The sequence below is a fragment of the Ambystoma mexicanum genome, chromosome 14 (genome assembly GCF_040938575.1).
Source record: "Ambystoma mexicanum isolate Mex_15411 chromosome 14, UKY_AmexF1_1, whole genome shotgun sequence".
In the NCBI taxonomy this organism is placed as follows: Eukaryota; Metazoa; Chordata; class Amphibia; order Caudata; family Ambystomatidae; genus Ambystoma; species Ambystoma mexicanum.
In genome coordinates, this window is record NC_090940.1 from 645,177,878 (window position 1) to 645,192,842 (window position 14,965).

A 14,965-nucleotide genomic window follows, 5' to 3' on the forward strand; every position below is an offset into this window, starting at 1 on the left:
TAAGATCAAAAATAGAAACAATCCACAACCTCCGAACCACAGAGAACGGATGAAACAGCACAGCTAGAGTGACCTGCCTAGAACCAATCGCTGAAGAAATATTCTTCCCACTGATCAAGAACACCAACCTTGCACGATCTCCTAATCACCCCTACCCCCTGACATCTTCAAAGAAATCCTCAACAACAGAACCCCAGCGACAATCTTCCGGAACCAAATGAATCTGTCACTCAATACAGGAATTGTACCAACCACCTTCAAATCAGCATACATCAAACCACAGAAAGCACAGAAGACCCAAGCTACTACAGACCGATATCCAGCTTGCCCTACCCGTTGAAGATCCTGGAGAACCATGTATACAAGATCCTACATAAATACATCAAAACAAATGGAATACTCGACCGGTCACATGTTGGCTGCAGACCAACGATAGGGACAGAATCAGCACTCCTGTCGATATGGGATGGCCTGAAAATAAATGCAGACAACAGCACCTAATCTGCCATCATACTATTGGACATATCTGCAGCACTTCACACAACTGGCCACGCAACACTAATAAAAAGACTGATGGAATATGGCTTACAGGAATCTGTACTAAAGTGGCTTACCTCATTCCTCACTAATCGAACCAAAAGAGCCTACATACCTCCATTAATGTCAAACACCAAAAACATCTTCTGCTGAGTACCATAGGGATCCAGCCTCCTGCCCCTGCTCATCAACATCTACATGTGGCCTCCTGATGAAAAACATTCAAACCCATGGACTAACCGCCTACAACTACGCAGGCAACACCAAACTGATTATGAAGATGACCACGACCCAAGAACAAAACAACTGCCTCAACAACTGTCTCCCTGATATCTACAACTGGATGACAACGAACAACATCAAACTGGACCTGGCAAAAACGGAAATAATGTTTGCACCCACAGAAAACAGCAAAACCAACCCACCACTGGACTGGCCTACTAGCATGGGAACACAACCGGAGACTTCCAACCTGGTAAATAACCTAGGAATACCCATAGACAACAGACTATCCCTGGAACTGCAAGTAAGCACAATCACTAAAAGGTGCTTCGACCTCCTAAAACTACTCAGGGGATTGTTCCCATACCTCTCCGTTCCACACAGAATCATACCCCTGATGCTATAAGAATTGACTATGCAAAAAGCCTCTACCTAGGAATGCCAGAAAAGCTCACCAAGAAACTCCAACGGGTCCAAAACACTGCAGCCAGGATACTCCTAAAATTAAAGAGAAGGGACCACATCACTTCAGCTTTGAGAAGCCTTAATTGGATACCAGTAAAAAGCGCATCAATTCAAAGCCCTCTGCATTGCCCATGAATCCTTACTCAGACAAGGAGCCGAATTCCTCCAGGCCAAGATCAACCGCTACCAGCCAAGACGGAACCTAGCATCAAGCGACGGCCTACAAATAGAGACAAAGCAGTATGAAAAGATGACATTCGGAGGAACAGTGTTCTCATGCCTAATTGCTAATCTATGGAACACCATGCCCAAAGAAATTAGAACCACAGAAGACCACATCACCTTCAGGAAACAACTTAAAACCTCTTTATTCAGCAATGACAAGCGCATAGGGACAACAACAGAAAAACACCACGGACAAAAAGAAACACACTAAGGGATGCTGTCATAGATAACAGTGACAAAATCAAGGAGGACCTGAATAACCCACCTCCCACATCCCCTACCTCCCCCAGCCATGCCCTACAACTAGAGTGATCGATGAAGATTTTCCCACACCAATCCACAGACAGATTCAGGAAAAGACACCCACTTGCATTTTATGGACTCAGAAAAGTCCAGACAGGTAAGACAATAGTATCAAAGCACCACCCTAACTTCTGCCCACCCTCATAACTAAGGTTGACCGGTCGAACACCTCCCCCTCAATTTATTATAATAACAGCTGTGCACGTACTCGCCAGGTGAAATCCCAGCCGCTAGGACTAAATTCCTGCCAAGTAAACATGGGACACTAGGCACAACCAAACCTTTGCCCTCAAACCCATAGGGAAAGTCAGCCTCCTTGCTTGGGGAGAAGGCAGGATTGGTTGACGGACCGCTACCAAGAATGCTTGAAGGTACCATCGAGCAGCAACCAAAGATGCACGTCAGATGCATTGTCAAACGAACTGATTTACTAACCAATTTCTCCCTTTCCTGCTTCTTCAACATAACCAACGCCACTATACATGACTAGGGGCTAGCCACAAACACACCGATAACTAATCTAATGCCCGCACCCAACCAGCTCTCTGAGTCTGTGGAAATAACCTTAAAGGGAACACCATCGCACATAGTCCATGAAACCATTGGCACTACACAAATGCGCACCAACACGATACAATCAAACACCTAACAGTCATCCGCGACTCTGGACCCCTTACGGATACAACTAACCAGTGCGCATGACTGCAAACCCCACACTAACAGCATTTGACCCATACACCCTACACAAACACTAGTACACATCAAAGGCACTGAGTTCTACCCATACGGTCACAACACGCAGTGCCTTTCGAACTGACTCCAACTCGCAAGTCAATGCTCGCAGCCCGCTTTCTTCTCTTGCAGAGTCACGTGAGCACCTGGAGGTTGCTCTTGGGTGGTCGCGGTGCACAGTATAAATGAACGTAACATAACGTAACATAACTTAAAGTGCATTATGCATGACTTTGGTTAAACCAAGGGAATGCTAGAACGCGCTGGTGTGCAGCTGATCTAAAAGTGAACAGTATAAGAAAAGAAAGATCTTTAAACAACAATTTGTCCAGTGCTTTTTCAGATGGTCAATGCTCTAGTCAAATATTTAACCTGGTCCATCGTAGGCCACTTACACACCAGCGCGTTCTAGTATTAGATACCAGTAGGCAGGTATAGTGAGAAAATCGCTCTGTCCTTGTGTCTTTCTGACAACCCTAGTCCCCTAAGGCCACTAAGATATTGAGGCCTCTTTTCGCTGCAGGTAAACTATATACAGTAACGTTTTGCCTATTTTTGTGTTATACCCCTGATGAGTTAGGACAATACCCTGTTCAATCAACGCCTGTGCCCTTCAGTTTGTTGGTAAACCAAGAGAATCCCAGAGGGTAAAAACACATATATCATCCTTAATGAAATAAGTCCAATAAAATTCCTCTTAGTGGCCCTGATTATGAATGATCCTGTAGCCCAGCCAATACTTGGGTCTGCCAAAATATTTGGTTGTTTCCACAATCTTTTTCACACAATATATTGGCAGAACACTGAGATTACATATTACAAACAACCTGCATAGACCATACATACATGTGATGGGTTCTTGCACAGCTCATTTTAAATAATCATAGTGAGAGAGAACAGCTAACCATCCCTGCCTCCACCCACGCTTGCCTTTGTAAGCGGTGGTGGACCGATTATCTAATAGTGGATAGAAAAAGAAAGTTTGTCCAACTGTTTATTGAGCTGAGTGACTCAAAACCATATCACCTACTAACAGCAATACCCACTATTTTTCCTTTTCAAGGGCAAACTTTGTCATCATGCCGTGTACCCAACATACCATCCTAACGTGCAAAAAGCAAGTGCACACCCAAATAAAAACAACAAAACTTTCTTTACCCAATGGTCTCGGTCTCTATACCATTTATTTCATAGTATGAAGACACGCTAGATCAGGGGCATTCCTCGTCAAATCTAGACATATATAGAGTGCAATTTATACTTAATTTGCCTTCTCTACAAGTATGTCAACCGGGTTCGGCGCCTCTAATTTATTACAGTTCACCTTCTTCAGGGCGGTCTTCTCTCTACATCAAATTACTTACACAGAGTGCTAGGTGGCGTGCCATCGAACCCCATTGGGGTGGGATTTTAGTTTCTTGCAACTCTTACCGTGAGAGTAAGTTCAGGCCAGTTTTTCAAAATTTCTTTTACGCCTGCAAAAACAATCATACTCAAAGGCATTAAGCCTTCAGGAGTATGCTAAGTGTTCACAAAACAATATGCACATTCTATTTAAATGTGGAGCCACCAATGATCAAATATCATTACTTACAAAAACTGGTGTATTCAATCATTAACAGTTTCCACAATCCTAGCCGGTTTTCCTTCTTGACACCTCCCTACGAGCAAATAAGGGTGTCCTAAAATGAAGACTCCCCTGCCCCCTGCACACCTTTATGCTGTAAACAAAGCCAGCAATTAGTTTCTATTATTAATACAATTAGTGGCATTCCGAGACACAGTCCCACAGTAGTTTTAGAGATCTTGTGTAGACTTACTTGACTGTTGTTGAACAAAGCTCTGCGCATTTTTGGGTGACAACCCCCTTCTTCAGGAGCAAAATGACAACTGAAAACACAAATGAACAAAGCTTCATTAAATATATTCCATAATTCCTAGATGCAGATTTCTTACAAAGGAGGAACATACTTATATGAGTTTGAGTAATTTTTCCATCCCAGATGCGTCATCCATCTCTCGTGTTTCAAGTTGTGGCCAGGCAATAGCAGAAAAGGTCCCCAAGACCATGCATATAAAAAACCCTGTGTGTACAACATCAAGAAGTGACTAGCAACAGAGGAAAAAAGTATCCAGACTAGTCATCCTGTGAGAAAAGGAATAGAAACAAGGTGTGATGCCACCAAGAACCCTAACTTACTAGAGCAACAAACCCAGTTGATTAAAAGATAAATAAATAAATAAATAAATAAATAAATAAATAAATAAATAAATACAAGATCACCTTCTCGTGAGGTTCACAGAGCAGGAAAGGTTGGAGCGGTTGCATGGCACATTTGGTATTCACGTGGCATATCTGTGGCTGGCAGTGCGGGTGGCGAGGGGGCATGCTCCCTAAAAGCTGAGGCTAGAAGGATGACAAAGGTGAATATGTCTACCTGGACACGCAACACCCGGTAACCCAATCATCACTTAGAAAGCGGTGATCAAAGCAGAGGCAATCTCCTCCACAACACAAAACGGTGAGGCAATGCCATCTCTGGTAAACGGCAACGGGATAATGCAGATAGCGCCAGCTTTACATTTGGTACCGGTGGGAATCCGGCAAAGTGGATAGTACTTCTAGGCGCTATTTGCACTCCAATCAGAGATTGGTAACTTCCGCCCATGGCATTCGTACCACTTTTTCCACAATGAAACATGGATCTAAGCATTGACGTGGGCCTGTATTCTACAGGCTCATATCAATGAACCATCCAAAAATGATGTGACTTTGCGCTGACCTTCACCGCCTTCCTAAAGAAGAGATTCGCGCATCTATGCCTGATCGTAATCATGTGAATAATATAACATGAACATGACATGTATATCAAAATGCACGTGTGCATCATGTAAATGATGCAATTGATCAATGATCTCTATATGTTTTGAGAAATTGGCAATTTGACTTTTAGTAAATTGATTGGATAATACTCACACCTAGTGGCAGCGCATGAGAGCGGCGGAAAGGCGTTGTGAAGCGTATAACTACTATTCAGGGCCAAAGGACACAATGTAAAGTTTATGCTTGCCACTTTGGCACGGCAATTGAAGTATGCAATGCCTTACTTTAAAATGATGTGACCCAATCTGCTCCGTGAGACAAACCCAAGAGCATTTCTGCCTTCATTAAATGCCCATTTGGGTGGCAAGGTCTTGGATTGGATAGGAATCAGCACATTCTCAACACCGGTAAAATTCAGGCAGACTCAATAGGAATCCATGTGCCTTCTGCCCGCTCAGTGCGGCATTCAGGATTACTTGTGCGTTTGGTGTAAACATGCAAGAAAACTTGGGATCACCACGATTTCCATAACTTACATCTACAAGCCAACTGTATGTCCCACCTGATCTTCCGACCGCTATCCTACAGCCTGCATTGTGCCACGAAGCTCACTGACTCCATTGCCAACCTTTCCACTTACCACGATAACATCTTGATCCTGGGGTATTTCAACATCTGTTTCGAGAAGAGGGGACGAATACAGTGGACACTCCCTCGACGGCCTACTGGAAACACTCCACTTCAAGCAAATAGAGAAAGGACCCATCCACCGTGCTAGACACGCCTTGGATGCAATTTTCTGCAGAGATGGACTCTCTAACACTGCCCCACTTATACCAATCATATCACCACTTGATCCCATTCAACGTCAATCTCTCAAATCGGCTATTGCCCAGAAACGCAAACTTGCGTGCTACTAAAAAAAGAAACTGGAAGAGTCTTGATCTGGAATCTCTAACAGAATGGACGGAATCACCCAAACCAAATATCTCCCAGCTACACAGAATGACTCCTGATTCAGCAGGAAAATAATTAGCAAAAATTAGCACCAGCAAACCCTTCAAACCACTGCAGAAAAATGGCAGCCAGATAGTTCACAGAAGAACTCAGGGAATTCAGAAAAACCAACCGCAAACCAGAAAGGCTATGGAGAAACCATTACAATTAATCAGACAAAACGTAATACCAACGACAACTTAGAAGGTACACATCAGCAGTCCTTCACGAGAATCCAATAGGTAACAAACCCACAAAAAGAACTATTCAAAATCTTCAAATGAAAAAGCCGACATCTTGCAGCAAAGGCGTCATACGATCATAATCCTTATGTCACAACATCGCCAACCACCTCAGAACAAAAAGAGAAACAACTCAACTGACAATTGACTCAAGCGACTCGACATTAAATGCACTTATTAAACCACCAATAAGCACCACGCCATCAACCGCAGGAGCACTCGGCTGATTCAAACCCATAGATGAAGAAGCTTTCAACAGTCACCGACCTCGCCGGATCCTCCAGTGGCCCATGCCCACCCGGCATCTACTAAGAAATCCTCAACCACAGAACTCCTGCATCACACTTCCAGCTGCTGACAATCCTATTCAACCACAGAACGTCAGCATCACACTTCCAGCTGCTGACGCACCTACTCAACCACACAACTCCAGCATCACACTTCCAGCTGCTGACGAACCTACTCAACCACAGAACTCCAGCATCACACTTCCAGCTGCTGACGAACCTACTCAACCACAGAACTCCAGCATCACACTTCCAGCTGCTGACGAACCTATTCAACCACAGAACTCCAGCATCACACTTCCAGCTGCTGACAAACCTATCCCTATACACAGGAATCGTACCTAAAATCTTCAAATCAGCATACATGAAGCTACTCCTAAAAATGAATCAGGAAGAGTAGAAGACCCCACCAACTACAGACCTGTATGGAATCTACCCTACCCAGCGGAACTATTGGAAAGCCCCATCTACAAAATTCTACTCAACCACCTGGAAACCAATGGAACACTCGAACACTCGCAAGTCGGCCTCAGACCCATGAGAGACCTGGAATCAGCACTTCTATCCATATGGGACGATCTAAAAATAAATGCAGACAACAGCACCCAATCGATCCCACATACTACTGGACATACCAGCGGCTTTCGACACAATCAGACACACAATACTCATCCAGAGACTGGAGGAATGCGGCGTAAAGAACTCTGCTCTACATTGGCTAAAATCTTTCCTCACTGACCGAAATGAAGGAACTTTCCTACCACCATTTATGTCTAACACCAAAAACATCTCCTGCGGCATACTACAAGGTTCTAGCCTCTTCCCACTCCTCTTCAACATATATGTGTGTCCCCCCAATGAAACGCATTCAAACCCACAGATTGACCACCTACATTTTAGCAGTTGATACCCACTTCACCTTCAAGATAATCTCAAACCAAGACCCAAGCAACACCCTCAACAAATGCCTAACGGACATATGCACCTGGTTGACAATGAAATGAACAATCTCAAACCAAACCCGACCAAAACAGAAATAATGACCCCTCCCACCCCCAGAGGATAACACAACACACTCACCTGAACTGGCCACCATGCATGGGAACCCAACCGGAGGCATCTGGCTTGATGAAAAATCTGGGAATACTCATGGACAAGGGACTTTCACTCGAACCACAAGTCAACACTATAACTAGGAACTGCTTTTACCTCCTGCAACTAATTAGAGTGATACTCCCCTACCTCTCCTTCCCACACAGGACCCTTGCCATCACCTCCTGAATATTATCAAGAATTGACTATGTGAACAGCCTCTACCTTGGAAGGCCAGAACGACTCACCAAAAAACTCCAACACATCCAAAATATTGCAGCAACGAAAATCCTGGGACTAAACAGAAGAGATCACGTCACGCTAGCACTGAGAAGCCTACACTGCTCCCAGTCAAAAAATGCACTAACTTCAAAGCCCACTGCATCACCCACAGATCAGTACATGGACAAGGATCCGAATTCCACCAAGCCAAAATCCCAACCAGGAAGAAACCTAAGATCAAGAAACAACCTCAAAATCGAAATGAAACACTACGAAAAAGGGAATTCGGAGGAATTGCATGCGCCCGTCTATTAGCCAATCAATGGAACTCAATCCTGAAAGAAATTAGAATGACAGAAGATCACCTAACCTTCAGAAAACGATTGAAAACCTGGCTATTCAAATCACCAAGACTAGCATAAAAATGGGCACCTGCGACAACTCTCACTGCAGACCCAACATTATCAAGGGACATTATGGATTCTGGAACCAAACATAAAACGACCACACTGTACTAACTACCAACCACCCCTGCTCCTCTCCAGCATACTAACAGGCCAGTCCTACCACACACAACCGCTTAAAGAACAAACTGCTGCAAACAAACAACCTAGACACTGGACGTTGCGCTTCCGAACATAACCCCAGTGCACACAATCCAAACACACTCAGAAAACCGACACGCGCAGAAGCCAGTTTCTCTCTAGTTCTGCAGGCATCAACAGAACAGCACAATCTCTATCCTATCTCTCTTCCCTCACTAACCAACCGCACCCACTTTCTTACAGAGCCACGTGAGCGCCTGAATCATGTAAATGCTCGGGGTGCGCTGTATAAATAGACTTTACATGCATGCAAATAATCAATATTGCCTGGAGAGGAAGCCTTGCAGAGTAATCAGCAGGTAAATGGACCTCTCTGTGTAGAGGTCTGTTCAAAAGGGCCCTCATTTCGTTTAGAAAAATGTGCAGAGATTGTTTAAATCGGTAGTTTTGCTTTTTGCACAGGCATCTAGAACGTGTTAAGGGCTCACATTATTTAAGAATACAATGACTGATAAGCATCCCTTGTCTCCATGTTCTAGATCTGGAAGACCAAGCCATGTAATGCCTTTGCTTTGTTCGAACCCCCCCTGGACCCAGGAAGTGTGCCCGGTGCCCGGTGCCTGCACACATCACTGCTCCCTTCATCTGACCGCAGCATGAGGCAGCCTGCGGATGGGTCAAATGCACAGAGAAGACAAGGTAACCTATAGCCTCAGATCAGACAATGAGTCCACACTTGGTGATTAGCAGTGTGTGTGTGTGTGTGTGTGTGTGTGATGATGAGTCTATGATTACACGTGCAGGTGTGTTCCCCTTTGTTAAATGCAGAGATGCCATTACCTCAGCCTCCCTCTCACTCATAGCGCCTGGATACCTCAAGGGCTTTGCACACTCTACAATGATCCCATACAATACAATACAATACCCCGAAACCAGCCCTTGAGGCATATGAGGGAAGCGATGGGTTAGGCGTTTTTGGTGCCTCATCTGTGGTTGCGGGCACTGGGACTAAGGTAGCCACTTGGGTAGTGCTGTCTCCAGTGGTCAGTAGTCCCAGCTTTCACACCCTGTCCCCGTGCTTCCCGTCTAGATAAAAGAGGCCCTCAGTCAGCGCTGCGCCTTGACTCCACCACATGCCAGGGTTGCAGGTTCGGAGGCAAGGTGGCACTAAACCAGTAATGGTGGAAGAGCTGCCCCTTGCTGGGATGGCTGGGTGTGAGTTGTAGCAGCAGTGGGGATGTGAGCTCAGGAAGGATGGATTAGGAGAAAGGAAGCGAGACTCGAGAAGAAGACACTGGTCGGATCGCAAGGCAGAAGCCAGGAAGGACCTTCCTAATCACTGACGAGAGATGGTGAAGTGTAAGGAAGAAGGCTGAGAGGAGAAGCTTTGCCAAGAAGGAAGGAGAAACAGGAGGCAGGTGCAGCTTAGGAGAGCGCTGCCGGAATGGGCGGAGCAGAGAGTTGGGGAGAGTCTTCATCTTCAGACGATCTTCAGCTCTGGGTCCAGCCAGAGAGTGGATGTTCAGATGTGTCATTCCAGCTGGGCATGACCAATCCAAAGGCTGGATAAAGGACACTTTCATCAAGTAAAGCGATTAGTGAGTGTCTCTGAGTAAGGGAGAATGGGCCCTAATGAAGCCAAGAGACTACAGGGGATCTCTGATGAGGGCTTCATTTATTCAGACCAAGCCAAGAGGCTGCAGAGAATCTCTGATGAAGGCTGCATTCATTCAGATCAAGCCAGGAAGCTGCAGAGAATCTCTGATGAGGGCTGAATTTATTCATATCAAGCCAGGAAGCTGCAGAGAATCTCTGATGAGTACTGCATTTATTCTGATCAAGCCCAGAGGCTGCAGAGAATCTCTGATGAGGGCTGCATTTATACTCATCAAGCCCAGAGCCTGAAGAGAATCTCTGATGGGGGCTGCATGTATTCCGATCAATCCAAGAAGTTGCAGAGAATCTCTGATGAGTGCTGCATTTATTTAGATCAAGCCAAGAAGCTGCAGAGAACCTCTGATGAGGGCTGCATTTATTCAGATCAAGCCAAAAAGCTGCAGAGAACCTCTGATGAGGGATGCATTTATTCAGATCAAGCCAAGAAGCTGCAGAGAACCTCTGATGAGGGATGCATTTATTCAGATCAAGCCAAGAAGCTGCAGAGAATCCCTGATGAGGGCTGCATTCATTCAGATCAAACCCAAAGGTTGCAGAGAATCTCTGATGAAGGCTGCATTTATACTCATCAAGCCCAGAGCCTGAAGAGAATCTCTGATGGGGGCTGCATGTATTCCGATCAATCCAAGAAGTTGCAGAGAATCTCTGATGAGTGCTGCATTTATTTAGATCAAGCCAAGAAGCTGCAGAGAACCTCTGATGAGGGCTGCATTTATTCAGATCAAGCCAAAAAGCTGCAGAGAACCTCTGATGAGGGATGCATTTATTCAGATCAAGCCAAGAAGCTGCAGAGAACCTCTGATGAGGGATGCATTTATTCAGATCAAGTCAAGACGCTGCAGAGAATCTCTGATGAGTACTGCATTCATTCAGATCAAGCCCAAAGGTTGCAGAGAATCTCTGATGAGGGCTGAATTTATTCAGATCAAGCCCAGTGGCTGCAGAGAACCTCTGATGAGGGCTGCATTTATTCAGATCAAGCCAAGAAGCTGCAGAGAACCTCTGATGAGGGATGCATTTATTCAGATCAAGTCAAGAAGCTGCAGAGAATCTCTGATGAGTACTGCATTCATTCAGATCAAGCCCAAAGGTTGCAGAGAATCTCTGATGAGGGCTGAATTTATTCAGATCAAGCCCAGAGGCTGCAGAGAATCTCTGATGAGGGCTGCATTCATTCAGATCAAGCCAGGAAGCTGCAGAGAATCTCTGATGAGTACTGCATTTATTTGGATCAAGCCCAGAGACTGCGGAGAATCTCTGATGAAGGCTGCATTCATTCAGATCAAGCCCAAAGGTTGCAGAGAATCTCTGATGAGGGCTGAATTTATTCAGATCAAGCCCAGTGGCTGCAGAGAACCTCTGATGAGGGCTGCATTTATTCAGATCAAGCCAAGAAGCTGCAGAGAACCTCTGATGAGGGATGCATTTATTCAGATCAAGCCAAGAAGCTGCAGAGAACCTCTGATGAGGGATGCATTTATTCAGATCAAGTCAAGAAGCTGCAGAGAATCTCTGATGAGTACTGCATTCATTCAGATCAAGCCCAAAGGTTGCAGAGAATCTCTGATGAGGGCTGAATTTATTCAGATCAAGCCCAGAGGCTGCAGAGAATCTCTGATGAGGGCTGCATTCATTCAGATCAAGCCAGGAAGCTGCAGAGAATCTCTGATGAGTACTGCATTTATTTGGATCAAGCCCAGAGACTGCGGAGAATCTCTGATGAAGGCTGCATTCATTCAGATCAAGCCCAAAGGTTGCAGAGAATCTCTGATGAGGGCTGCATTTATTCAGATCAAGCCCAGAGACTGTGGAGAATCTCTGATGAGGGCTGCATTCATTCTGATCAAGCACAGAGGTTGCAGAGAGACTGCAGAAAATCTCTGATGAGGGATGCATTTATTCAGATCAAGTCAAGACGCTGCAGAGAATCTCTGATGAGTACTGCATTCATTCAGATCAAGCCCAAAGGTTGCAGAGAATCTCTGATGAGGGCTGAATTTATTCAGATCAAGCCCAGTGGCTGCAGAGAACCTCTGATGAGGGCTGCATTTATTCAGATCAAGCCAAGAAGCTGCAGAGAACCTCTGATGAGGGATGCATTTATTCAGATCAAGTCAAGAAGCTGCAGAGAATCTCTGATGAGTACTGCATTCATTCAGATCAAGCCCAAAGGTTGCAGAGAATCTCTGATGAGGGCTGAATTTATTCAGATCAAGCCCAGAGGCTGCAGAGAATCTCTGATGAGGGCTGCATTCATTCAGATCAAGCCAGGAAGCTGCAGAGAATCTCTGATGAGTACTGCATTTATTTAGATCAAGCCAAGCAGCTGCAGAGAATCTCTGATGAGTACTGCATTTATTTAGATCAAGCCAAGAAGCTGCAGAGAACCTCTGATGAGGGATGCATTTATTCAGATCAAGCCAAGAAGCTGCAGAGAACCTCTGATGAGGGCTGCATTTATTCAGATCAAGCCCAGAGACTGTGGAGAATCTCTGATGAGGGCTGCATTCATTCAGATCAAGCCCAGAGACTGCAGAGAATATCTGATGGCGGCTGCATGCATTCTGGTCTAGCAGACAAACTATAGAGAATCTCTGATGAGGGCTGCATGTATTCTGATCAAGCCGAGAGGCTGCAGAGAATCTCTGATAAGGGCTGCATTTATTCGGGTCAAGCCCAGAGGCTGCAGAGAATCTCTGATGAGGGCTGCATTCATTCCGATCAAGCACGGAGGCTGCAGAGAATCTCTGATAAGGGCTGCATTTATTCGGGTCAAGCCCAGAGACTGCAGAGAATCTCTGATGGCGGCTGCATGCATTCTGGTCTAGCAGACAAACTATAGAGAATCTCTGGTGAGGGCTGCATGTATTCTGATCAAGCCGAGAGGCTGCAGAAAGGCTGCAGAGAATCTCTGATGAGGGCTGCATTCATTCCGATCAAGCACGGAGGCTGCAGAGAATCTCTGATAAGGGCTGCATTTATTCGGGTCAAGCCCAGAGGCTGCAGAGAATCTCTGATGAGGGCTGCATTCATTCCGATCAAGCACGGAGGCTGCAGAGAATCTCTGATAAGGGCTGCATTTATTCGGGTCAAGCCCAGAGACTGCAGAGAATCTCTGATGGCGGCTGCATGCATTCTGGTCTAGCAGACAAACTATAGAGAATCTCTGATGAGGGCTGCATGTATTCTGATCAAGCCGAGAGGCTGCAGAAAGGCTGCAGAGAATCTCTGATGAGGGCTGCATTCATTCCGATCAAGCACGGAGGCTGCAGAGAATCTCTGATAAGGGCTGCATTTATTCGGGTCAAGCCCAGAGGCTGCAGAGAATCTCTGATGAGGGCTGCATTCATTCCGATCAAGCACGGAGGCTGCAGAGAATCTCTGATAAGGGCTGCATTTATTCGGGTCAAGCCCAGAGGCTGCAGAGAATCTCTGATGAGGGCTGCATGTATTCTGATCAAGCCGAGAGGCTGCAGAGAGGCTGCAGAGAATTTCTGATGACAGCTGCATTTATTCTGATCTAGCAGAGAAACTATAGAGAATCTCTGATGAGGGCTGCATGTATTCTGATCAAGCCCAGGGGCTGCAGAGAGACTGCAGAAAATCTCTGATGAGGGCTGCATTTATTCTGATCAAGCTCAGAGGCTGCAGGGAATCTCTGATGAGGGCTGCATTTATTCAGATCAAGCCCAGAGACTGTGGAGAATCTCTGATGAGGGCTGCATTCATTCTGATCAAGCACAGAGGTTGCAGAGAGACTGCAGAAAATCTCTGATGAGGGCTGCATTTATTCTGATCAAGCTCAGAGGCTGCAGGGAATCTCTGATGAGGGCTGCATTTATTCAGATCAAGCCCAGAGACTGTGGAGAATCTCTGATGAGGGCTGCATTCATTCTGATCAAGCACAAAGGTTGCAGAGAATCTCGGAGTGGGGGTGTGGGGGCTGCATTTATTCAGGTCAATTCAACAGACAGCAGGGAATGGCTGCATACATCCAGACACAGCAAAACTGATGTGGGACTTGTTGTTCCCTGATAAAGCCAAGAAACTGGAAAGCCGCTGTTGAAGGTCCCTGTTAAATCCAGCAGGCAGAATTGTGTCTAAAGCGCGCTCTCTCTGAGGTTCTTTCTCTTAGCCTATCCCGCCCTAACTGGAAGAGAGTGGAGGCCTTCTGTGGCGACTGGCTGACAGCCTCTCGAGTTTCCCACTCCTTACTCTTTCCTACTGTGGGCTAATATGGCATTACTGCACCCACCTAAGGGGCGGAGAGTTCTATAGTGGCACTGGGGTAAGCTTCTGACCACTGTGTGAAGCATGTCGGGGTGCCCATGGGGTCCTTCCATGCTTCCACTTGTTGATGTTACCATCCACCACCGGGGTCATGGCTTTGGCACACATAACAGAGGGAAGCTGTCACTGACACATTCACGGCTTTGATCCTCAGCGTTAGTTAGGCTCATTGGTTACGAGAAGGAAAGGGGTGTATTCAGGGCTGTGGGTAGTGTTCCAGATAGTCATTGACACCCTCCAGCTGATTACTTCGTTGAATTAAGATAATCTAGATGCTGAATCCCAGCGCCCGAATAAACACTTGTG

At 45.8% G+C, this 14,965-nt stretch overlaps 1 protein-coding gene across 2 annotated transcripts in view; it reads left to right on the forward strand.

Annotated features, from left to right (window-relative positions):
* Positions 1-14,965, forward strand: part of C14H14orf180 (chromosome 14 C14orf180 homolog) — a 141,854-nt gene that overhangs the window by 41,150 nt on the left and 85,739 nt on the right. For both annotated transcript variants that reach the window (XM_069638462.1, XM_069638463.1), the window contains exon 2: positions 9,232-9,391. In XM_069638462.1, the coding sequence (XP_069494563.1) occupies positions 9,365-9,391 (27 nt within the window). In that variant the 5' untranslated portion in view covers positions 9,232-9,364. The remainder of the gene's footprint in view (positions 1-9,231; positions 9,392-14,965) is intronic.